The sequence below is a fragment of the Macaca thibetana genome, chromosome 20 (assembly GCF_024542745.1).
Source record: "Macaca thibetana thibetana isolate TM-01 chromosome 20, ASM2454274v1, whole genome shotgun sequence".
In the NCBI taxonomy this organism is placed as follows: Eukaryota; Metazoa; Chordata; class Mammalia; order Primates; family Cercopithecidae; genus Macaca; species Macaca thibetana.
The window spans coordinates 47879358-47904220 of NC_065597.1; the positions used below are offsets into that span (position 1 = coordinate 47879358).

Genomic DNA, 24863 nt, shown 5'->3' on the forward strand with positions numbered 1-24863 from the left:
CAGGGCTGGCCTCAATAGATCCTCCTGCCTCGGCCTCTGAAACTGCTGGGTTTACAGGCGTGAACAACCATGCCCAGCCTCTGTAATTTCTTTAAAGCACTAAGAAGAACATGTCCCAGAAATTTCCAATAGACTTCCTCCAACTTGGCCAGGCAGTGGCTCATACCTGCAATCCCAGCACTTTGGGAGGCCGAGGCGGGCAGATCACGAGGTCAGGAAATCGAGACCTGACCAACATGGTGAAACTCCGTGTCTACTAAAATACAAAAAATTAACCGGGCGTGGTGACGCGTGCCTGTAGTCCCAGATACTCAGGAGGCTGAGGCAGGGGAATCGCTTGAATCCAGGAGGTGGAGGTTGCAGTGAGCCGAGATTGCGCCACTGCACTCCAGCCTGGTGACAGAGTGAGATTCTGGCTCAAAAAAAAAAAAAAAAAAAAAAAAAAGACTTCCTCCAACTTACTATCCATAACATGCTCATTCAGAAACCAATCAATGGCCAGGGCAATGGGAATACTATGACCAGTCAAGTAGAACAATAAGTGGAGGAGCGTGGACTCCCGAACAAAATCAAGATTCTATAAGTGGCCGGACGCAGTGGCTCACGCCTGTAATCCCAACACTTTGGGAGGTAGAAGGGGGAGCATCACTTGAGGTCAGCAGTTCAAGACCAGTCTGGCCAACATGGTGAAACCCCATCTCTACTAAAAATACAAAAATCAGCTGGGTGTGGTGGTGTGCATCTGTAATCCCAGCTACTTGGAAGGCTGAGGCAGGAGAATCACGTGAACCCAGGAGACGGAGGTTGCAGTGAGCAGAGATCACACCACAGCACTCCAGCCTGGGTGACAGAGTGAGACTCCTAAAAAAAAAAAAAAAATCTGCAAGAATAGAAGAGGAGCCAGGCATGGTGATGCTCACCTGTAGTCTTTACACAAGTGAGCTGTGATTATGCCACTGCACTCTAGCCTGGACAACAGAGCCAGACCCTGTCTCTTCCTCAAAAAAAAAAAAAAGACTGGAGAAGAGGAAAAAGAGCAATTGAGTAGGTAACCTACAGTGCTTACTATATATCTTCCTGGACTATGCAATCTAAACATGCCCCCAGTCACTTTTCATAGTATGTATGTAAATATTTATTGAGACAAGGTCTCACTCTGTTGCCCAGGCTGCAGAGCAGTGATGTAATCATGTCTTACTGCAGGCTTGACCTTCCTAGGCTCAGGTGATCCTCCCACCTTAGCCTCCCAAGTAGCTGGGACCACAGGTGTGCACCACCATGCCCAGATTTTTTTTTTTTTGAGACAGGGTCTTGCTTTGTCACCCAGGCTAGAGAACAGTGGCACAATCTCGGCTCACTGCAACCTCCATCTTTCAGGTTCAAGCAATTCTCATGCCTCAGCCTCCCGAGTAGCTGGGACTACAGGCGTGCACCACCACACTCAGCTAAGTTTGTGTTTTTAATAGAGACAGGGTTTCACCATATTGCCCAGGCTGGTCTTGACAAACTCCTGACCTCAAGTGATCCACCCACCTTGCCCTCCCAAAGTGCTAGGATTACAAACGTGAGCCACTATGCCCAGCCTTTCATAGTATTTAAAATACAGTCACATTTTTTTTTCATAATATTTATCGCCATTTCAGGCAATACATCATAGCATCTAACAACAGACTGTGAAGCCAAACTGCCTGGATTTGACGCCGGCTCTACCACTTTACTAGCTGTCAAGTTATTTAACCTCTCAGTTTCCTTATCTTTAAAATGGGGATGACAACAATATTACCTACCATATCGGGTTGTTGTGAGGATTAAATCAGTTGCTATGAGGATAAATATGTAAAATGCTTAAAACAGCTACCCCAGTTCCAGTTCATTCCTGAGGTCTCACTGTATTCTAAAGACACTCTTGTATCCTTAAAATAAATTCCTTTTGGCCGGTGGGGGTGGCTCATGCCTGTAATTCCAGCTCTTCGGGAGGCCGAAGCAGGAGGATTGCTAGAGCCCAATCCAGCAGTCCTGGTTCAAGACCGGCCTAGGCAACATGGTGAAACCCTGTCTCTACAAAAACTTAAAAAAATAAAAATAATAGATTTTTTTTTCTCGCTAAAATCAGTTTAAACTTGTTTCTGTTGCATGTATCCAATTTTGACTGCTGGATAATATCATTTGTATAAATATACCTCCATGTACCCATTCTTCCGTTGATAGTCATTTTATTTTCAATTGTTTTCACTCTTAGAAACAAAACTGTAATGAACTTCTTGCATGTGTCTCTCTGCACATATTCATTAGTTTCTCTAGGGCATATACCTAGAATTGCAATTGTCACAGCCTTGGGATTTTAATTTCCAAAATCTGACTCTGCCTTTTCCTGCACTTTCTTACGCTTTCACTTCCACCAAGCTGGAAGCCTCTTTAAACATGTGGAAATCAGAGATAGTAGCCCTAATAAGGGTACAATAATAAATCATTCTTTACAAGACTACACCTGTTCTAGGGTTTCATAAAGATCTCTGCTTCTCCCATGGCCAATAATTCAGTGGTTCTGATTTGAAAGCAGCAACTCTGTGACTCGCCACCTCGCATATTCCCAGGTGTGAGTGAGCCTGGAGTTCCAGTGTGTGGGGTGGAGGAGGTGCTCGGGACCCATGAGGCTGGAGAGGCCGGCACAGGCCAGACCATAACAGGCCACGTGTTTCAGGGCAATGTACTCTGCGCTGGGGCCTATTACTTTCCTTAGGACAGGAATGGGGCGCCCTCCATCGTTTCAACCACAGGACACAGCGATGGCAGGGAGCTGAAGTCCTACTGTGGCCTGATCTTACTCCACTCTTCCCCTTCAATCCCATCCAAATAGTGGGGGGGTTGGCCTCGAAGGTTCTCAATGTCCTTAAGCCCTGAGAGATTTAATATCTATGCATAGGACCTTTCATTTATAGGGTTTTCCACCTGGCAGGCCCTCTTCTGCCGCCATTTCGCTTTGGCGCCCTCTGGAGCCCATAAAAGAAGTGACGCGCCTGCGCTTCCCGCGTCCTCTGCTCTTCGTCTCTTCCCCGAGTCGAATTGGTACCTATACCTTTAAGACGCAGGGCCTAGCGGAAGAATTCCAGGGCCTAAGACTAGAGCGCGCGCTTGAAGCTCCCTCAGATTGGTCCAGTGAGGGAAGGGGCGGGCTGTAGCAAACTCCACAAAAGTCACTGGTCTCTTTACTCAGGCTCCGCCCCGTGAGGCAAAAGAGAACGCCCGTAATTGGTCAGAGCTCTGGAGGCGGGGCTTCCAGCGTGGCGCGTGGGTTTCCGTGCAGTCGCGGCTGCAGCGGGTGGGCGGCATGTCTGTGGCCGGTGGGGAGATTCGTGGAGACACGGCGGGAGAGGACACTGCTGCTCCCGGCCGGTTCAGCTTCAGCCCGGAGCCCACGCTTGAGGACATGTAAGCAGGCCTGGCCCAGCTCGGGGTGGGGAAGTCGCCCCTTTCTCCCGCGTTTTGGGGAGGGTTCCTGCATGTGGTCGGGAAGCGGGCTGGCAGCGGGGCTCGGGTCCTGGCTCTGCGGGCTGTCCCTGGGCGAGCCTTCTTGCCTCATCTGCAAAATGGGCGCAGCGGTGCACACCTGAGGCAAGGGAAATTGGGTCGTGGCCCCGAGTGATCACTAGGAACGCCCTTCAGCCTAGCCCTGGGAAGATACCGGCACCCGATACCGCCTCTGCTCTCCAGGCGCCGGGCGTACGAGAGGGGCAAATGGTGTGCTGAGAGGTGGGAGAGGTTATTTCTTGCTGGAGGAGGTCAAGAAAAGCTTCTTAGAGGAAGGGCCTGTGGAACTGCCTTCTGTAAGAGAAATTGGATTTTGATGTGCGGCGATTCCAGGTGGAGGAAAGAAACTGCAGAAGTAGCAGCAGGAGATGGAATAATGAAGAGGGTTTTGTTACATTTGGCAAGATGTTAAGGGCAGCTCAGGGGCACGCCCATTTTATAGGTGAGGGAACCAAGTTCCGGAAAGAGGAAATGACCTGCACAATACCATCCAATGAATTAGTTGCAGAATCTCCTGGTCCCAGGCCCCCATTACATACTACTGGGGTAGCTGCCTCTGGGCCCTGCATCACTCTCTAACCCTGAGACTTGGATTTACACGCCTTTGTCCTGTTTCAGTCGCCGCCTCCATGCCGAGTTTGCTGCAGAACGAGACTGGGAACAGTTCCATCAGCCTCGGAACCTCCTCCTGGCCTTGGTCGGGGAAGTGGGGGAGCTCGCAGAACTCTTGTAAGTAGATGGAAAGCTTCCTGGTAGAGTCTGAGTTGTGGGGGAGGGGAGGGGAGCATTTATTTGGTCTTCAAACATTCATGGGTTCAATTTCCTCTCCTCATTGCAAGGCTCTTTGCTGTTGTCGGGGATGCAGAAAGGACTCACGGGTCCCTGCCCTCTAGGGGCACCCAGCCTCCTGGAAGACAGAGGTGTGAGGTGTGAAAGCAGCAGGGTAGGTCCCATCTAGGAAGAAGTAGTGGCAACAACCCTTTTCCTTTTTTTTTTTTTTTTTTTTTTTTTTTGAGACAGAGTCTCTGTCGCCCAGGCTGGAGTGCAGTGGCTTGATCTCGGCTCACTGCAACATCGATCTCCCGGGTTTAAACAATTCTGCTTCAGCCTCCTGAGTAGCTGGGACTACAGACGCCTGGCTAATTTTTGTATTTTTAGTGGTTCCACCGTATTGGTCAGGCTAGTCTCGAACTCCTGACCTCAGGTGATCCACCTGCCTTGATCTCCCAAAGTGCTGGGATTACAAGGGTGAGCCACCACGCCCGGCCCAACAACCCTTTTCTTCTGCCTCTGGGGCTGAAAGGAAGGTATTCCGTAGAGGACCTGCCTGTGGCATTCCAGACATGGGAAATACATTTGCAGGGGCAGTGAGGCAAGATAGGGCAAGTTCAATTCAGGGAGAATCTGACGCTCCTTCAGTGTAATCTTCTTGGGAAAAATCAGGGATTTGGGATCTGTTTTTTCTGATGTGTCCCAAGTGCCCAGTGCATAGTAGGCACTCAACAGGCATGTGTTGGATGAGTGATAGGGCTGTGGAGGAGAGGGGTGGGAGATGAACCCATGAAGATAGGATTAGGGCTAGAGCGTGATGGAGAGTTTGGACAGAAGACCTGACCAGAGGTGAGTGTTGGAAAGATCACTGTGTCTACAGGATGGATTGGATGGATCACTGAGAGAATGGGGCAGGGTACACCTAGACCAGGCAAGAGGCGATGAGCCCTAGACCAGGACAGTCATTTTTTTAAGAGAAAGGGTCTCACTTTGTTGCTGAGGCTGGAGTGTAGTGATGTGATCATAGCTCACTGCAGCCCAAGGAGCTCAAACGATCCTCCTACCTCAGCCTCCCGAGTAGCTGGATCTACAGGCGTGCGCCACTACCCAGCCTGGCTAATTTTTATTTTTTATAGAGGTGGGATATCTCGCTGTTGTTGCCCAGGCTGGTCTCAAACTCCTAGTCTCAAGTGATTCACTTGCCTCACCCTCCCACAGCACTGGGGTTACAGGTTGAACCACTGCACATGACCTCATGACAGATGTATGAACGTCACCTAGAAGATGTTCTAGAAGACCTAGCACTGTGGCTCATACCTGTAATCCCAGCATTTCAGGAGGTCGAGGCAGGTGGATCATGAGGTCAGGAGATCAAGACCATCCTGGCTAACACGGTGAAACCCCATCTCTACTAAAAATACAAAAGAATTAGCCAGGCATGGTGGCGGGCCCCTGTAGTCCCAGCTACTCAGAAGGCTGAGGCAGGAGACCGGCGTGAACCCAGGAGGCGGAACTTGCACAGTGAGCCGAGGTCGCACCACTGCACTCCAGCCTGGGTGACAGAGCGAGACTGTCTTAAAAAAAAAAAAACCACAAGGTGACGAGCCAGGAGGTGACATCTAGGCTGAGCCCTAAATAACAGGAAGAAGCTAGCCCGGGGAATGCTGGGGGATGGGGAAGCGTTCAAGGCAGAGGGAGTAGTGAGTGCAAAGGCCCTGTGACAGCTTGGCCTGTGTGCAAGGCAGAACAAGCCAGAGTGGCCTTAGGTGGGGAGTGAGAGTGGTGGGCAGGGGCATTGGAAAAGGCAGGCATCAGCCCATGCAGCACAGGAGGGCTTTGTCGGGAGTTTAGATTATATTCTAAGCACAGTTTGGATTTTAGCAGAGAAGGGGAAAAATGTAATTTGTGGGGTTTTTTGTTTGTTTGTTTTCAGACGGAGTTCTGCTCTTGTTGCCCAGTCTGGAGTGTGATGGCGTGAGGGCATGATATCAGGTCACTGCAACCTCCGCCTCCCAGGTTCAAGCGATTCTCCTGCCTCAGGCTCCCCAGTAGCTGAGATTACAGGCATGTGCCACCACGCCTGGCTCCTTTGTATTTTCAGTAGAGATGGGGTTTCACCATGTTGGCCAGGCGATTCTCGAATTCCTGACCTCAGGTGATCTACCCACCTCAGCCTCCCAAAGTGCTGGGATTACAGGCATAAGCCACACCACCCAGCAGATTTTTGTTTTGTTTTGTTTTTGTTTTTGTTTTTTTGAGATGGAGTCTTGATCTGTCGCCCAGGCTGGAATGCAGTGGTGCGATCTCAGCTCACTGAAACCTCTGCTTCCCGGTTCAAGAATTTATCTGCCTCAGCCTCCTGAGTACCTGGGATTATAGGTGCCCACCACCACGCCCAACTAATTTTTTTGTTTATTTAATAGAGACGGGTTTCACTGTCTTCGCCAGGCTGGTCTTGAACTCCTGACCTCGTAATCCACCCGCTTCAGCTTCCCAAAGTGCTGGGATTACAGGCGTCAGCCACTGCGCCCGGCCTGATTTGTGATTTTAAAAGATGGTCTGTGCTGGGTGCGGTGGCTCATGTCTGTAATCCCAGCACTTTGAGAGGCCGAGGAAGGCAGATCACCTGAGGTCAGGAGTTCGAGACCAGCCTGGCCAATATGGCAAAACCCTGTCTCTCCTAGAAAAACAAAATTAGGCCGGGCGCGGTGGCTCAAGCCTGTAATCCCAGCACTTTGGGAGGCCAAGACGGGCGGATCACGAGGTCAGGAGTTCGAGACCATCCTGGCTAACACGGTGAAACCCCGTCTCTACTAAAAAATACAAAAAACTAGCCGGGCGAGGTGGCGGGCGCCTGTAGTCCCGGCTACTCGGGAGGCTGAGGCAGGAGAATGGCGTAAAAACCCGGGAGGCAGAGCTTGCAGTGAGCTGAGATCCGGCCACCGCACTCCAGCCTGGGCGACACAGCGAGACTCTGTCTCAAAAAAAAAAAAAAAAGAAAAAATTAGCTGGGCATGGCAGCACATGCCTGTAATCCCAGCCACTCGGAAGGCTGAGGCAGGAGAATCGCTTGAACCCAGGAGGTGGAGGTTGCAGTGAGATCGCGCCATTGCACTCCACTCCAGCCTGGGTGACAGAGTGAGACTCTGTCTCAAAAAAAAGAAAAGATGGTCTGGGCAGGAGTAAAAGATGAGTTAGCAGGGAGATGAGTGGGGAGGCTTCTGCAGTGGTCCAGGTCCAAGGTTTGGTCTGGGGTGGTGATGGCTAGGGCTGGGGAGAATTAGAATTGGGCCTCAAAGCTTTGTCTCAACAAATGAAATGTTCTTTTGGCCACTCGTTGGCCCAGGGAGAGACACAGACATCTTGGTATCATCTGTTGGGCTCTCTTCCCCACCTGACTCTTCCCAGGGCCCAGATGGGTTGGGTCATCATTGGAGGTGGGTGTTATTACTGCAAAGACTGGCAGAGCCCATTGTCCCAGGTTACATCTGAGTGTGTGTCTGTCTGTGTTCTGCCCCTAGTCAGTGGAAAACCGATGGGGAACCTGGCCCCCAAGGCTGGTCCCCCAGGGAACGGTTAGCCCTTCAAGAGGAGCTTAGTGACGTCCTCATCTACCTGGTGGCATTAGCAGCCCGCTGCCGTGTGGATCTGCCGCTAGCAGTGCTCTCCAAAATGGACATCAACCGGCGACGCTACCCAGCCCATCTGGCCCGCAGCTCTTCCCGCAAGTATACAGAATTGCCCCATGGTGCCGTCTCTGAAGACCAGGCTGTGGGGCCTGCGGACCTTCCCTGTGACTCCACGGGCCAGACCTCAACCTAGAAAGGTGGCCACAGGACTTGCAACTCAGGGTGGTGTCTGAAGAGCAAAGGGTGGCCCGGCCCTGGAGCCATTTTCTAGTCTTTTCCAAATAGATCGTGGGCCTGAGGTCTCCACTTCTTGAGGTCTGAGGCCCAGCAACCTCTAGAAGGTAGCCTCCTGGTATTTGCTCTCCCAGTAAAATGGTTTTGGGCAATAACTTCTAGATTCTTCCTGGATGGCCAGGGAGGCTCTCTGTCTCTGCCGGTGATGGCGAGGGGACCAGGGGTGCCTCTGAGCCCCATTCTCGTGTTTCCCTGTTTTTACCTTTTGCCTGTAGGGCAGAGAGATCTGGTTTTTAGCAAATTCCCAGTAGGATGTCATGTAAGTTCCTTCCCCCTCCTTTTAGAGATTGGAGGCTATAAGAGTCCAGATGTTGGAGCCAGGCTGTCTGGGTTCAGATGCCATCTTTGACACTTGCAAGCTGGATGACATTACTCAAATTAATCTTTGTGCACTTCAGCTTCCTTGTCTATAAAATAAAAAGAATAGTACCTGCCCAATAGGGTTGTGAGGTTTCAATGAGTTACGTGAGTGCTCAGGGTGGGGCCTGGCACGTAGTAAAGGGTAAGTTTGCGGTTATTGTTATTACCTGTTTTCCTTTTTTTTTTTTTTTTAAAGACAGAATCCCACTTTTGTTGGCCTGGCTGGAGTGCAGCGGTGTGATCTCGGCTCTCTGCAACCTCTGCCTCCTGAGTTCAAGTGAATCTCATGCCTTAGCCTCCCAGCAGCTGGGATTACAGGCGCCCACCATCACGCCCAGTTTTTTTTTGTTTTATTTTTTTGAGATGGAGTCTCACTCTTACTCCCAGGCTGGAGTGCAGTGGTGCGATCTCAGCTCACTGCAAGCTCCGCCTCCTGGGTTCACACCATTCTCCTGCCTCAACCTCCCAAGTAGCTGGGACTACAGGTGCCCGCCACTACACCCGGCTAATTTTTTGTATTTTTAGTAGAGATGGGGTTTCACCCTGTTGGCCAAGCTGGTCTTGAACTTCTGACCTTAGGTGATCTGCCCGCTTCGGCCTCCCAGAGTGCTGGGATTACAGGCCCGAGCCACTGCGCCCAGCCATTTGCCTTTTTTTATTATTATTATTTAAATATAGTGTTGAAACTGAGTCTCGCTCTGTCACCCAGGCTGGAGTGCAGTGGCGTGATCTCGGCTCACTGCAACCTCTACCTTCTCGGTTCCAGCAATTCTCCTGCCTCAGCCTCCCAAGTAGCTGGGATTACAGGTGCATGCCATCATATCCAGCTAATTTTTGTAATTTTAGTAGAAATGGGGTTTCACTATGTTGGCCAGGCTGGTCTCAATCTCCTGACCTCATGATACGTTCACCTCAGCCTCCCAAAGTGCTGGGACTATAGGCGTGAATCACCGCACCTGGCCTTATTTGCCTTTTTAACTCAACTATCAGGGGCCTAGAGCAGGAAATCAGGGTCAGGTCTCTGATGTGGGGCGAAACAGGGTTTCCTCCTTGGTAGAAGTAAAGGCTACCCACCCTGCCACACCAAGGCCAATTTATTGTTTTTCCTCTCCACCTAAAGATAGTGTTGAGGGTCGAGCGCGGTGGCTCACGCCTGTAATCCCAGCACTTTGGGAGGCCGAGGCAGGTGGATCACCTGATGTCAGGAGTTCGAGACCAACCCAGCCAACATGATGAAACCCCATGTCTACTAAAAATACAAAAATTAGCTGGGCGTGGTAGTGGGTGGCTGTAATCCCAGCTACTCCAGAGGCTGAGGCAGGGAAAATTGCTTGAACCTGGGAGTCAGAGGTTGCAGTGAGCCAAGATCATGCCACTGCACTCCAGCCTGGGCGACAGAGCAAGACTCCGTCTCAAAAAAAAAAAAAAAAGATAGTGTTGAGTGTGTAAGATTTGCCTGTTCTGTGACTTTGGGCACATCACTTTTTTCTGAGATACCTCTGACTGCCTCCGTCACAGGGTAGGCTAATGCAGGGGAAAGGACTTTTAAACTACAGTTGACCCTTGAACAGCATGGGTTTGAGCTGCGTGAGTCCACATTTGGTTGAATTTTTTTCAACCAAACATGGTTCAATAATACAGTATTTGTGGGATGCAAAACCCATGTGTGTGGAGGACCAGCTTTTCCTATACGTGGGTTCCGCAGGGCTGACAGGGGCTTGAGTATGCGTGGATTTGTGAACACGGTGGGATGTGTCCTGGAAATAGTCCCCCACGTATACCAAAGGACATCCGTGCTTTCAGAATCTACAATGATCGCTGATTTGCTGCCTCTCTGAGCCAGTCTGCACATCAGTAAAATGAGGCATTCTCCTTTCCTGGCCTCACTCTCTTACGTTTCTTATCCAGTGACCCCCATTCTTATTTCCCAGGTAAAACAGCGCATCAGATTATGTGCCCAAACCCGCCTTTCTTCTGGCTCTCCAGTGATAATGGGATCCGCATCCTTACGAAGCCCTGATTCCTTCCTCTCCTTAATTGGGTGTCTGCTTTCCCTTCTGTATGATCAGTTTCTCTTCATTAGCCCTTTCTTCCTGTGCAGAAAGCATATATGAGTCCCTTCCCTGTTGACAAAAGTGAAACCATCAAACCTCGAGCAGCCTCTTCAAAGGGTTGGCTGTATTCCCCCACTCTGCTTCCCCACTGTCCCATTTACAACCTGGCCTCCTGGCTGGTTTTCACCCCCCTCCACTGAATCAGCTCTCGCCACTTTCCCCGCCCTCATGACAAATGCAGCGGGCACCAGAGCAGCAGCTGATCGCCTACTCTCCCTGAAACACTTTCCTCTAGATTTCCCAGATAAGATGCTTACCTGGTTTTCTTCCTACCTCTGGCTATTTTTCCTTATTTTTAGTGGAGACAGGGTTTCACCATGTTGCCCAAATTGGTCTTGAACTCCTGGCCTCAAGTGATCCTCCTCCCTTGGCCTCCCAAAGTGCTGGGATTACTGGCGTGAGCCACCGTGCCCAGCCACTTTCAAGACTCTTCTTGAGTGCTTTCTTATGGACATGGTGTCATGGACTCCAGACCTGATATCTCTAAGCTGTTATTGCCAGTCCCCTCCCTCATGCTGACCTAACGTTCAGCATGTCCAGACTGGGGTATAATAATTGCCCCCACTTCAGCTCCTGTCTTGCTCTTCATCCTGCACCCCCATATCAGTGACACTGTCCTGCAGTCACCCAAGCTAAGAAATGAAGTCAGTCCCATCTCCTTTGCCTCAGCTCCAGGTCTACCACTATGAGTTCCAGCTCCCTACGGATGTTAGCTCCATCCTTCCCCTCTAAGCCCTCAAGGCTTCGCTACCTTGGATACTTTAACCTCACTTCCAAAACCTTTTTGTCCCCTCATTCCACCCCAGGGAACATCTGCAAGCTCTACTGACCCTGGAATGCAGCTTTAGGGGCTCTCTCCACACTTCTCCAACCCCAACTTTACCTTCAAGACCCAACTTAAGCATCACCTCTGAGAAGAGCCTACCTATCTTCCCATCATAGCACCAGTTGACACTGGACTGCAAGTGCCTGTTTACTTGTCCCTTGTCTTTGCCATTCATGGGCTGTGGCAAAAATGGACAGAAAGATGGTCCCATCTCCTTTGCCTCAGCCACGGTGAGCCATGGTGGCTCATGCCTAATCTCAGCACTTCAAGAGGCAGAGGTGGAAGGGTTGCTTGAGGCTAGGATGGGGAGACCAGCCTGGGCACCATAGCGAGACCCTGTCTCTACATAAATAAATAAATTTTTTTTGTTACTATTTATTTTTATTACTATTTTTATTTTTTATTACTATTTTATTACTATTTTTTTGAGACAGTCTCACTCTTGTCACCCAGGCTGGAGTGCAATGGTGTGATCTCGGCTCACTGCAACCTCCACCTCCCATTTCAAGCAATTCTCCTGCCCCAGCCTCCTAAGTGGGATTACAGGCATCTGTCACTATGCCCGGCTGATTTTTTTTGTTTTTGTTTTTTGTTTTTTTGAGATGGAGTCTCACTCTGTCTCAGCCTTCTGAGTAGCTGGGATTACAGGCCAATTAATTTTTGCATTTTTAGTAGAGACAGGGTTTCACCATGTTGGCCAGGCTGGTCTCGAACTCCTGATCTCAGGTGATCTGCCTGCTTCAGCCTCCCAAAGTGCTGGGATTACAGGCGTGAGCCACCTTGCCCAACCCAAAATAAATTTAAAACAACGCATGGGTTTGGATTTATGATGGGCCGGATTCCCTGGGCCTCTCATAGTACCCCATGCCAGAGCAAACTGTAGCCCCGAACCATTGCCTGGCCTCTATGCCCGTAGGCTGCTGGCACTGAAATGGGTTGCACAGTAGAAAACAAGAAAAAATAAATTTTATAACTTTGGAATTTAAAATTTTTTATTTATTTTTGAGACAGCCTTGCTCTGTCGCCCAGCCTGAAGTACAGTGCCACAGTAGTAGCTCACTGCAGCCTCAACCTCCTGTGCTCAAGTGATCCTCCTATCTCAGCCTCCTCATTTGCTGTGACTACAAGTGTGCGTCACCATGCCCAGCTTTTTTTTTTTTTTTTTTCCAATAGTGCTGGGATTACAGGCGTGAGTCACCGCGCGCTGGGCTGGGATGTTTTGAGGATGAAAATAAGTAAGTTTACATAACAAAGCAGTTAAAACCTTTAATATTGTGTTACAGTTTTCTCTCCTTCACTAGACTGAGATCTGAGGGTTGTGCCTTGCTCACTGGAGCTCTGCCGAATGCAGTGCATGTCTGATGAACATAGTATACTTATGGGCCCTTTCAGATCTAGGGTTTATGAGGACGTAACCGAGGGCCAAGTGTGCGATCACCTCCTACCCCCAACACAAACGGAGATGCCGGGAACCCCTTTTAGGTTTACATCCCCCTTTGGTTCCTTGACATCTCACTTGGCACCTGAGCCTGGAGAACCCGAACTTTCTTCCTCTCCCACCCACCCCACTCACAGGCACGGGTGGGGTGAGGATATAATACTTTATTCACTAACACGGGCCAAGGGAATGTAGTGATGGAGGATGGGCACTGTTTCCAGGGACCCCGGCAGGGGATTCTCCCTGTCTTCCAGTTCCAGGGCAGCCGGGCCTGCAGTCCCCTCAATTTTCCAGACCTGGAGGCCGGCGCAGAAGGAGCCCGGGTTAGTGCAGCCAGGTCGAAGCCCCAGGGCGCCCCTCCGCAGCCCTGCGGGGCTCAGCTACCCTCGCACTCCGGGCAGCGCTCGGTGGCAGTGGCGGCCGTGGCGCCAGGGGGCAGCTTGAAGTCCCTGCCGCAGCCGGCGCAGATATACAGGCGGCGCCGCATGTGCGCGCGTCGGTGGCGAATGAAGTGCGAGCTTAGGCGGAATCGGCGGCCGCACTCGGCGCAGGGGTAGGGCCGCTCGCCTGTGTGCGTGCGCGCATGCTCCGCCAGGTTAGAGCGGTGGCCGAAGCGACGGCCACACACAGCGCAGCGGTGCGGCTTCTCGCCCGTGTGCACGCGCCGGTGCTTGGCCAGCGCCGAGCTCTGGGCGAAGCGCGTGCCGCAGTCGGCGCATGCGTATGGCCGCTCGCCCGTGTGCGTGCGTCGGTGACGCGCCAGGCACGAGCTGCCGCCGAAGGCGCGTCCGCAGTCCGGGCACGCGTACGGCTTCTCGCCCGTGTGCACGCGCAGGTGCTGTGCGTAGTTGGAGCTCTGCGCGAAGCGGCGGCCGCAGTGCGCGCATGCGTACGGCTTCTCGCCCGTGTGCCGCCGCCGGTGCTGCCGCAGGTTCGAGGCGGCCGAGAAGCGCTTGTCGCACTCGGGGCACTCGTAGGGCCGCTCGCCCGTGTGCGTGCGGCCGTGTTTGGTCAGCGCCGACTTCTGCGAGAAGCGCCGCCCGCACTCGGTGCACGCGAAGGGCCGTTCGCCCGTGTGCGTGCGCGCGTGCTTGGCCAGCGTGGAGCGGCGCGCGAAGGCGCGGCCGCAGTCGGGGCAAGCGTGGGGACGCGCCGGGTCGGCGGACGGCGCGGGCGTCTCGCCCGGGACCTGCGGGGAGAGGGGGATAGGTCAGCCCTTAGCGGCAGGCCCCGGAGCCAGAGACCTGGGTCTCCACAGGCTGCTCCCTCTGTGAGCCTCAGTTCCCCATCTGTGAAATAGGAAAGGCCACGGTGCTGCCTCGCAGGATGGCTGTGCGCATCCGGTGAGATAATGCGCGTAACGCACACATCACAAAGCCCAGCGGCGTTCTAGCTATTTTTATTAATTCACCCAATATTTCCTGAGGGCGTGCAGTGTCCTAGACTGTTCTAGGCATGGGGATTCCGCATTAAATAAAAAGGATTTTAAAAATTACTGCTTTCAGGAATAATGGATAAGGAATGCTGGTATTGGGGATGCTACAGATTTAAAACAGGGTTGTCAAGACACCTTACCGACATGATAACGTGAACAAAGACTTAAAGGAGGTGACACAGCAGGCTACGTGGATAGCCCTCTGAGGAGCATTGCAGAGGGAACAGCAAGGCGCAGAGGCGGGAGTTGCCTGCTGAGTTCCAGAAATGGCAAGAAAAATTGGTTATAGCAGAATGCATGATGGGGGAAGTCACCGATGTGGTGGTGGAGGAGATCGCTTGGCTTATAGGGCCTTGTATTTGTTATATTTGGCTTTTTTTTTTTTTTTTTTTAAGAGACAGGGTCTTGCTGTGGCCCCGGCTTGGTCCCGAACCTCCTGGCTCAAGCAGTTCCTCCTGACTCAGCCTTCTTAGTAGCTGGGGTTACAGGCACATACCACTGTGCCTGGCTCTGGCTTTTAATATAAAGGAGACAGGGAACTGTAAGAGATGTCAGAGGGCTTTGAGCAGGGAAGTGACCATATCCTACACATTAAAAAAGGCTCCCTCAGCCTACTGGGGTTGAAAACCAAATGAAGGAGTTGGAGAGAGCAGAAGCACAAGCCCAGTGAGGAGGCCACTACAGCCACCTGCCAAGATAGTGGCTCAGACCCAGGTGACAGAAGTGGACGGTGGATGGTGGAGGTGGTGAGAAGTGATTGGCTTCTGGATCTATTTGCAGTGTGAGAGAATAGATTTAATAAAACATTAGATATGAGATGTAAAGAAAAAGAGATCAAAATGACTTCAAGGTTTTTGAGCTTAGCAGCTGCAAAGGTGGAGTTGCCATTTACAGAGATAAGGACGGTGGGAGGAGCAAGTTGAGAGAGGAGATCTGTTTTGGATGGTGTCATGGCTTCTTGACATATCTGGAGCTCAGAAGCGACACCTAGACTGAAGATGTTAACTGAGAAGCTGTCAACCTATAGATGGTTTATAAAGCCTTGAGAATTAGTGGATGAGATCATCCAGGGGATGGGCAGAGAGAACCTAGGGCAGCAAGATGGGGAGAAGCCAGGGAGGGAAGAGAGCAGGAGAGGGGCATCCTGGAAGCCAGGCCAGGACCAAGTCCAGGCTCTTAATCAGCTTTGAATAGCAAACACCTATCATTTTTTAAGCAGTGAAGAAAAAGGCAAGAGTAAAACCCAAATGCTATTCTGAGGTCTGAAACGAAAAATCTGAAAATGAGCCAATTTCACAAGCTCTGGCCTTCTAGAGATAAATATCAGAAAAAGGAAAGAAATGCCTTGTAAGAGGCACGTGAAGGGAAAACATTCTGGACTAAGAGTGAAGAGTATTGAGGGCACACTGCTCCCTTTAGAAAAAAGAATGCTCAAAACCCCAGCAAAACTGATGTCGAGTATCTACTGTGGTCAAGCAATTAATTCATGACCAAATGAAGTACCTGGGACATATTAAGGACAAGAGAGTGTCAGCTTCTCCCATATTTGATCTCCACAAGGTAATTATCATCATCCCCATTTTACAGATGGGGAGACAGGTTAAGAGGGTGACAGCAAGGCCAGGTGCAGCGGCTCACCAGCACTTTGGGAGGCCAAGGCGGGTGGATCACGAGGTCAGGAGTTCGAGCCCAAGATGTTGAAACCCTGTCTCTACTAAAAATACAAAAATTAGCTGGGTGTGGTGGCAGATGCCTGTAATCCCAGCTCCTTGGGAGGCTGAGGCAGGGAACTGCTTGAACCGGGGAGGTGGATGTTGCAGTGAGCCGAGATCGCACCACTGCACTCCAGCCTGGGTGACAGGGCGAGACTCCATCTCAAAAAAAAAAAAAAAAAAAGAGAGTGACAGCAGAGAATAGTAGGGCCTTCTCTTTCTGAAGCTGCAAGAGGGCATCTTCAAGGCCTTCAAGATTGTTTGTCAAAAGGTAGTGGCTTTGTGGTAACCAACTCAGAAATTGGAAAACAAGCCAGGCATGGTGGCTCACGCCTGTAATCCCAGCACTTTGGGAGACCGAAGCAGGTGGATCACTTGAGGTCAGGAGTTCAAGACCAGCCTGGCCAACATGGTGAAACCCTGTCTCTATTTTTTTTTTTTTTTTTGAGATGGAGTCTCGCTCCGTCGCCCAGGCTGGAGTGCAGTGGCGCGATCTCGGCTCACTGCAAGCTCCGCCTCCCAGGTTCACGCCATTCTCCTGCCTCAGCCTCCCGAGTAGCTGGGACTACAGGCGCCCACAACCGCGCCCGGCTAATTTTTTGTATTTTTAGTAGAGACGGGGTTTCACCGTGGTCTCGATCTCCTGACCTTGTGATCCGCCCGCCTCGGCCTCCCAAAGTGCTGGGATTACAGGCGTGAGCCACCGCGCCTGGCCGAAACCCTGTCTCTATTAAAAATACAAAAATCAGCTGGGTGTGGTGGCTTATGCCTATAATCCCAGCTACTCAGGAGGCTGAGGCAGGAGAATCACTTGAACCCAGGAGGCAGAGGTTGCAGTGAGCTGAGATCATGCCACTGCACTCCAACCTGGGCAACAGAGTGAGACTCCCTCTCAAAAAAAAAAAAAAAGAAAGAAATTACTAGAAAACAGGGCAATTTGGGAAATTAGTGACCAACCAAGGGAAATCTGGTTTAAATAGTATATATACTCATAACAATAGCAACAATCAATAGCAAAGTATTAAGCTTTGACAACACTATGTATGTTATTGTATTAAATCCTCCTGTCACCTGCCTTGAGCTGGGTGTTGTCTCTTTCGATAGCTGAGAAAGCTGAGGCTGAGGGCGATGAAATTCACATGGCTAGTGGGAGCCAGGAAGGACTCAGGGTGCCCATGAGACCATGCCGTTGTTCAGGCTACACTGTTCTGAAGTCATGTGACCAAGATGTGACAGAGGCTGAACTCCAAGTCCCTGGCACACTCCAAGAGGGATTCAAGGTTAAAATACAAGTTGATACTTTAAATGGAGAAACTCCCCACAACATGTTTGGCACCATCTGAATTCAAGGTCACATTTTCCAGTCTTGCCCTGGTTTTGAAATCTGTTGGTTTATTTCAATACATCAGCCACTGTGGAGAGAACTTGTCTCATCATATCTACGTTTTTCTGGCCCGTTTTTCCTTGGCACCCTCTTTAAGGTGACTTTGGACAGCTTGAGGGCTTCCTCATGCTGGGATCACTGACTTCTGAAAAAGAAATTCTCCACACAAGCATTGTTGATGTCTCCAGCCCAGGAGAAGGGGCCTTGGGTGCCCGAGGAAAAATCTTGGTAAGAGGAGCTGAATCCAGCTCATTAAGATCCTCCTCTGCCCCAGTGTCCTGAGAAAGGCCAGGTAGGCTAAGTGAGATCAACTTCCCAGTATGAGGCCAGGTGCAGTGACTCACACCTGTAATCTCAGCACTTCGGGAGGCCAAGGAAGGAGGATTACATGAAGCCAGGAGTTGGACACCAGCCTGGGCAACACAGTTAGACCTCATCTCTACAAAAAGTGAAAAATTAGCCAGGTGTGGTGAGGTGCACAAGTAGTTGTAGTCCCAACTGCTTGGTAGCCTGAGGAAGGAGGATCACTTGAGCTCAGGCTGCAGTGAGCTACGATCACGTGCCACTGCACTCCAGCCTGGGTGACAGAGTGAGATTGTGTCTCTAAAAAAAAAAAAAAAAAAAAAAAAAAAAAAATTTCCCAGCATGAGGTATGAGGTGGTATGTGGGCAAACTTTAAAAAAGTCTCATTATAATTGTTATGCATTTATTTTCACAAATACTAAAAAACAAGAGATCACATGAAACCCACAGGTTCATCAGTACTATTGTTTAGATGAAGGTAAATTTATTTAACAAAACAATGTGAATCTATTTGAAGAAAAGGATTAATAAATAATATGAGTACAACATATGAACAATACACATGTGACTGAAACTTGGCAAATACCAGACTAGGTGATCATTAATGACCCAAGTGTGTCTTAAATTCTACAACTATTAGATTTAAAAATTAGAATAAATGGTATTTGCACTATAACAAGAGGTTACTGTGGATATACAATGTAGTGTAATAATGTAATAATCCAGGTATTAGAAGTTAGTGATTTTTGTCTTCCTGCTTAAATTTTTTTTAACCAGGGCAAACATCCCAGTTTCTTCCTTAGCCATTATTTCTCTAATTAATACAATAACTCCCACTTGTTGGGCACTCACCATGTGCCAGGAACTGTGCTAAGTGCTTTTTACCAGTACTCTCTTTCTAAATTCTCACCATGACTTCGGTTAGGTGCCTTAGCCCTGTTTTATATATAAGGAAATAAGACTCAGAAGTTAAGTGAGTACACAAGGCTATACAGCTAATAAATGGCAGAGCCAGGGTTTGAACTGAAGTTACTCATTTTCCAGAACACCTATTCTCTTAACCATGATGCAATCCTTTTTTAATTCTCTCTTTTTTAAGAAAAGGTCTCACTGTGTCACCCAGGCTGGATGCAGTGGCATGGTCATGGCTCACTGCAGTCTTGGGCTCACTGCAGCCTTGACCTCCCAGGCTTAAGCAATCCTCCTGACTCAACCCCCCAAATAGGTGGGGCTACAGGGGCATGCCACCACACCCGGCTAATTTTTGTATTTTAGTAGAGACGGGGTTTTGCCATGTTGCCCAGGCTGGTCTCAAACTCCTGAGCTCAATCAATCCTCCTGCCTCGGCCTCCAAAAGTGCTGGGATTACAGGCAAGAGCCATCGTGCCCAGCCTCCATGATGCAATTCTAATCTCACTGACTAGAGTTTGAGGCCACTTATGCAGCTTGTCTCTTTCCCGTGGCCCCTTTTTGTGGTCACAGTCTTCCTTCTTTTTGGTACAAACTGTTAAACACAATCCCTGTCCTCTAGTTCCTTGCTGGAGGATATATGGTCCACAGACCAGCAACATCAGCATCACTGGGAACTTTTTAGAAATGCAGAATCTCAAATCCCACTCCAGATTTTACTGAATTAAAATCCTCATTTTAACGAGACCCCTGGGTGATCTGTATGCATGTCAAAAATTAAGAAACTGATCTAGAAGAGAAAAGAGCTACTCCTGGAGAAAGCAGGGAGCAAAGGTGAAGAGGGGCTTTGCAGGCTGAGACCACAAGGAGGGATGGGATAGGTGTCGAGGGGATGAAGCCAGAATGGCATGAGGTCTGATGGTGAAGAGCTTTGAATGCCAAGTTTAGCAGCTGAGACCTCACCCTGAGGGAAGCAGAAAACCACTCAAGGGTTCAAGCCAGGGAAAGATAGGTTTGTATGTGCATGGAGCCCTCTGAGAAAATCTTTCTAAAAGACAGATTGGGTTTTGATGGCAGAGGGAGAATACTCCAGCCTCTGCATGCAGCGTAATTAAGGCTTTTCTGGACAGTGACTGGCCACGGGACTGGCAATAGCTAGGACTCACTGAATGTCACCACTGGAAGGCGCTTTCGAGGTCACCATTTCATAGATGGAGAAATGAGGCTCAGGAAGGCCCACAGCAAGCTGACGATCGAGCGCTCTTCTGGGCACCGTGCTAACAGTTCATGGGATATGTGTGCATAATCCTCGATTTCACCCATCTCCTCCAAATCCAGTCACCCTGATGACACTTCTCAGACAGGCATTCAAGGGTCTTTTTCTATTACCCCATTTTACAGATGTGAAAGCCAAAGAAAAGCTGGTCAATGGTGGAGTTAGAACCACTGCGTGATACCATTAACAATCTGGCCCTATGTGCCTTTTATGAGTAGCCATGCCAAACCTTCACTGCACATACCCCTTGGCTCTAGCCAAGTTCCTAAATGGCACCTTTTCCTCGTCATTGCTGTTACTACCTTAGAGCAGGCCTTACCTGGCCTGGTCTCCCTATAGCAGCCAATAATTCTTCTAAACAGAAAATCCAATCATGTTCCTCCTCTGATTTTTTTTTTTTTAGACAGAATCTTGCTCTATTGCCCAGGCTGGAGTACAGTGTGCAATCTCAGCTCACTGCAATCTCCACGTCCTGGATTCAAGTGATTCTCCTGCCTCAGCCTCCCGAGTAGCTGGGACTGCAAGCACATGCCACCACACCCAGCTAATTTTTGTATTTTTAGTAGAGATGGGGTTTCGCCATGTTGGCCAGGCTGGTCTCAAATTCCTGACCTTAGCCTCCCAAAGTGCTGGGATTACACACATGAGCCACCATGCCTGGCCTGTTTTTGTTTTTTGACACAGGGTCTCTCTCTGTTGCCCAGGCTGGAGTACAGTGGTGCAGTCATGGCTCACTGCAGCCTTGAACTCCTGGGCTCATTCAGCCTCCAGAGTAGCTAGGACTACAGCCACCATGCCCAGCTAATTAAAAAAAATTTTTTGTAGAGATGAGGTCTCCCTTTGTTGCCCAGGGAAGTCTCGAACTCCTAGGCTCAAGTGATGCTCTCGCCTTGGCTTTCTAAAGTCCTGGGATTACAGGCGTTAGCCACCACGTCTGGCTCTTCCCATGATTTAAGGCCTCTGATGTTGCCACAGAACCTAACACAGTACATCCTGCCCTAGCTTTCAAGGCCTCTCTGTCCCCCAACTGCCTTTCCAGTCTCATTTCCTCTGAGTCTTTGCTTTTGCTGTTTCCCTCTCCTGGAATGCACTTCACCCTCCTCCATGTGCCAAACCCCCACAAAGCCTTCAAGGCCCAAGTCAGAAATTATCTCCTCTGGGAAGCCTTCCCCACTGCCTTGAGTCGTTTGCCTTCAATCCTCTGTGCCCCCACATTCACTTCCCTGATCAACCCCAGTTCTCATGGTTCAGCCCAGGCCTTTGATAAAAATGAGTTGAGCAAGGCATGGTGGCTCACGCCTGTAATCCCAGCACTTTGGGAGGCTGAGGTGGGCGGATCACGAGGTCAGGAGTTCAAGACCAGCCTGACCAATATGGTGAAACCCCATCTCTACTAAAAATACAAAAATTAGCTGGGCATGGTAGCTTGCACCTGTAATCCCAGCTACTCAGGAGGCTGAGGCAGGAGAATTGCTTGAACTCGGTAGGTGGAAGTTGCAGTGACCCAAGATTGCACCACCACACTCCAGCCTGGGCGACAGAGTAAGACTCCGTTTAAAAAAAAAAAAAAAAGCTGAAAAATCTCCAGAAGGATGACCTTGCCCAAGGTCCTGAGCTTTGGGGAGAAGAATAAATGTAACAGCAACTATCTCCATGTTTATTATGTGCCAGACACAGTTCTAACTCTGTGCATGTGTTGACTCATTCATTCCTCACAACTCCAAGATGTAGGTGCTGTTATAATTTCCCTTTTACAAATGAGGAAACTGAGGCTTGAAGCAGTTAGGAAACTTGCCCAAGGTCACACAGTGGGTAAGTGATGGAGCTGGAAGTCCACCCTAAGCTCTGGAGCCTGTGTTTGTAACTTAGAGGCCAAAGGTGGAGATCAGGCAATCGCAGGGCTGGAAGAGGCAGGCAGAGCTGGATAACGGGCCAAGGGGTCCCGCAAAAAACAGAACCAGATAGTTATTAGACTGGAAGAGGAGGCCTGAGGAGCTTGTCCCCTCCCCCAGCACCCACCACGCCCACTAGGGGGCAGCAGAGCATTCTTTCCCTGGGAACTGGCTCCTGGGCAGGAAGAATCAGAGCCCGGGCCCCTGCAAACTGAGTCCCCTGGAGCCAAGCCCTCTGCTGGGACTCAGGGCTGCTCCGGCTGTGGGCAGACAGAGTCCTCTGGGGTTCTGACAAGTGGAAACATATCTGGTGGCAGTTAGCGTCTCCAGAGGGGAAATTTAACTCATATTCTGATCTCAAAACCTTCAAATACCCTCAGAATAAAAGGTAGACTCCCTGTGTGGCCTGCCAACCACTCCCCATCATCCACACTACTGCATGACCAAACCACTCACCCTCACTGGGGCAGTGCACTACTCGCTCGTCTGAGCCTCTACAAGGGCCATTTCTGGCTGGATGTGGTGGCTCACACCTAGCTGAGGTGGGAGGATCACCTGAGCTCAGGAGTTTGAGACCAGTCTGGCCAACATGGCAAAACCCCAACTCTACTAAAAATACAAAAAATTAGCCAGACGTTGGTGGCACATGCCTGTAATCCCAGGTATTTGGGAGGCTGAGGCAGGAGAATCACTTGAGGTGGAGGTTGCAGTGAGCCAAGATCGCACCACTGCACTCCAGCCTGGGCGACAGAGCGAAACTCTGTCTCAAAACAAAACAAAAAAAATTAGCCAGGTGTAGTGGTGCATGCTGTAGTCCCAGCTACTGGAGAGGCTCAGGAGGGAGGATCACCTGAGCCCGGGAAGTCAAAGCTGCAGGGAGCTGTACTGCACTCCAGCCTGGGTGACTGAATGAGACCTTGTCTCAAACAATAACAGCAATAATAATAAAAAGGCTATTTCCTCTGCCTGGGTCCATCACCCCACTTCCGCCCCCAGACTCCTACTGGTTTCACATAAGCCATCCTTTTACTAACTTTGAGACCTGTGGCCAGTTACCAAACTGCCCTGGGCCTCAGTCTCCTCATTTGTAAAATGGAATAAATGCTCCAACATCATAGAATCGAGGTGCTTAGAACAGGGCCTGGCACATAGAAAATGCTAGGCAAGGGTTAGCTATTGTTACTGTTGCTGTTGAACTAACCTGTACTTTCCCCCACCTCTAAATCTAAGTTCCCACTTCTAGGCTTCATCATCTCCCTGTACCTGCAACCATCATGCCGGATTCTAACTGTGTGGTTACCCTTCAGTCTAACATCAAGCTCCATGGGGGATCCAAGGACGGAGTTTAATCTCCTGCACCCAGCAGGAAGCCTGGCACAGTAGGCGTGACTGTATGATGGAAGCCCAGGCAGTGGGGCAGAAGTATGGGCCAACCCTGAGGTTCTAGATCTGAGATTCTGGGAAAAGTAGGGGCAAGATCCCTGGCTTCTATCTGAGGGAGGCTGGGCCTGGACCAGGTTTGAGGACAGTGGGCCCCAGGGTGTTGTGACACATACCTCCTTGTTGTCCATGGGGATCTTGAGTTTCACCACCTCATACTTCTCCTCACCCTCATCCTCCTCACCCTTCACCAGCAGCACCATCTCCTCCTGCATCTCTTCCTCCTCCTCCTCCTCTGCCTGCTGTTCGCCAGGCATCTTGGTGTCCTGAGGCGGGGAGCTGGATCAGAAGCTCAGGACCCGCCCCCCCCCCCCCCCCCCCCCGCCCTACCGTGGCCCTGGCCCAGCAAGGCGGTGCAGCCGTGGCTTCTCCCGCCCTGCCCTGGTCTCCGAATCTGGTCCTCTCCCGTCCACCCCAGCCCGGCCCCACGCTCTGGCACAGCCCCGGGACCAGCTCATCCCGGCATTCAAGGCCCTGAACAGTTCGAATCTCCAGCCCCCGCAAGTCGCCACCATCCTTGCGCTGAGTCACTCCCCAGGGCCCGGGTCGGCGACCTGGAGCTCTGGGGCATGGGCTGGAGGCGGGATCGTAGCGGAAACCCTGGGGAGGAGGTGCGCACTCACCAGCCGAAGGTTCCGCGCTTGTGGTGCCCCAGGCCTGGGCGCCGGGCGGTTGGGCACTGAGAGAGGCCGCGGCTCCGGGGGCGGGGAGAGGGCGGGGCCGCAGGGACGGCCGGTCATTGGTCCGAACATATGGCCCCACCCCCTGGGGCGGAGCCCTAAAGGACCCAGGAGTCCGGCACAAACGGCTCCGAGAGGGCGGCGAGCTCAGACCTGGCGTGGCGTCCCCCGCAGTCCCGCGACTCCCAAGTACCTGGAGCCGCCCCAGCGCCCGGCGTTCAAGGTCCTCGCAGCCGAGTTCCAACCTACCCTCGCGGCCGGTCTCCTGGGGCGGGCTCGGAGGTCTCCGCTGCGCCCAGCGCCTTTGCTCCGCCCGAACTAGGCCACGTGCGCTCCCTCCCCGGCCTGGGCCTCTCGCTGGCGCCTCGCCTGGAGGGCGGACCCTGCTGCCTCCTCACTTCTTCCATTCCCTCTTTCTATCTCCTCTGCCGTCTTTTCTCCTTCTTTCTCGGCGTCGCCTATTCCGCTGGCCTCTGGGATATCTTGCTCCTTGAATACATCCTAACCAAATCATCATCCACCCAAGCTACCGCTGTCGTGTCATGCGTGGGGTGCTTACCATGCGCCAGCGCTGTTCAGCGTCTTAACACACCTGGTCTCATTTGATCGGCACAGCGATGGGTCCTGATCCATTTTACAGATTAGCTCACTGAAGTTCAGGGAGGTAAACTGATCTGCCTAAGTTACACAGTAAAGATGTCATAGCATCCCTGACAACCAGAAGCCTAGGTGGACAACAGCCCAAAGCTAAATCCAGTCCACAGGGGTACCTTGTTTGGGCCTTAGGGTATTTTTACTTTAAAAAAAAATCGTTTCGGCCGTGCGCGGTGGCTCACGCCTGTAATCCCAGCACTTTGGGAGGCCGAGGCGGG

General features: G+C 50.9%; 3 protein-coding genes and 1 non-coding gene across 6 annotated transcripts in view; 3 read left to right on the forward strand and 1 right to left on the reverse strand.

Annotated features, from left to right (window-relative positions):
- The window catches only part of CD2BP2 (CD2 cytoplasmic tail binding protein 2), a 249448-nt gene that overhangs the window by 167133 nt on the left and 57452 nt on the right, over positions 1 to 24863 (forward strand). The gene's annotated exons all lie outside the window — the stretch shown is intronic.
- DCTPP1 (dCTP pyrophosphatase 1) lies at positions 3265 to 8660 on the forward strand. The gene is made up of 3 exons (XM_050773576.1): positions 3265 to 3429; positions 4147 to 4257; positions 7821 to 8660. The coding sequence occupies exons 1-3, from the start codon at positions 3329 to 3331 to the stop codon at positions 8119 to 8121; spliced, it is 513 nt and encodes a 170-aa protein (XP_050629533.1). The 5' UTR covers positions 3265 to 3328; the 3' UTR covers positions 8122 to 8660.
- Positions 12333 to 12468, forward strand: LOC126945131 (small nucleolar RNA SNORA42/SNORA80 family). The gene has a single exon (XR_007722308.1). It is a non-coding gene; the product is annotated as a small nucleolar RNA SNORA42/SNORA80 family (small nucleolar RNA).
- Positions 13110 to 24611, reverse strand: ZNF771 (zinc finger protein 771). 3 transcript variants are annotated; one of them, XM_050773533.1, is made up of 3 exons: positions 24241 to 24611; positions 23428 to 23577; positions 13110 to 14149 (listed from the first exon to the last, which is right to left on the reverse strand). In XM_050773533.1, the coding sequence occupies exons 2-3, from the start codon at positions 23566 to 23568 to the stop codon at positions 13337 to 13339; spliced, it is 954 nt and encodes a 317-aa protein (XP_050629490.1). In that variant the 5' UTR covers positions 23569 to 23577; positions 24241 to 24611; the 3' UTR covers positions 13110 to 13336. The 3 variants fall into 3 exon arrangements, with proteins under 3 accessions (XP_050629490.1, XP_050629489.1, XP_050629488.1); XM_050773532.1 differs by having other exon boundaries at positions 24185 to 24611; XM_050773531.1 differs by having other exon boundaries at positions 23935 to 24609.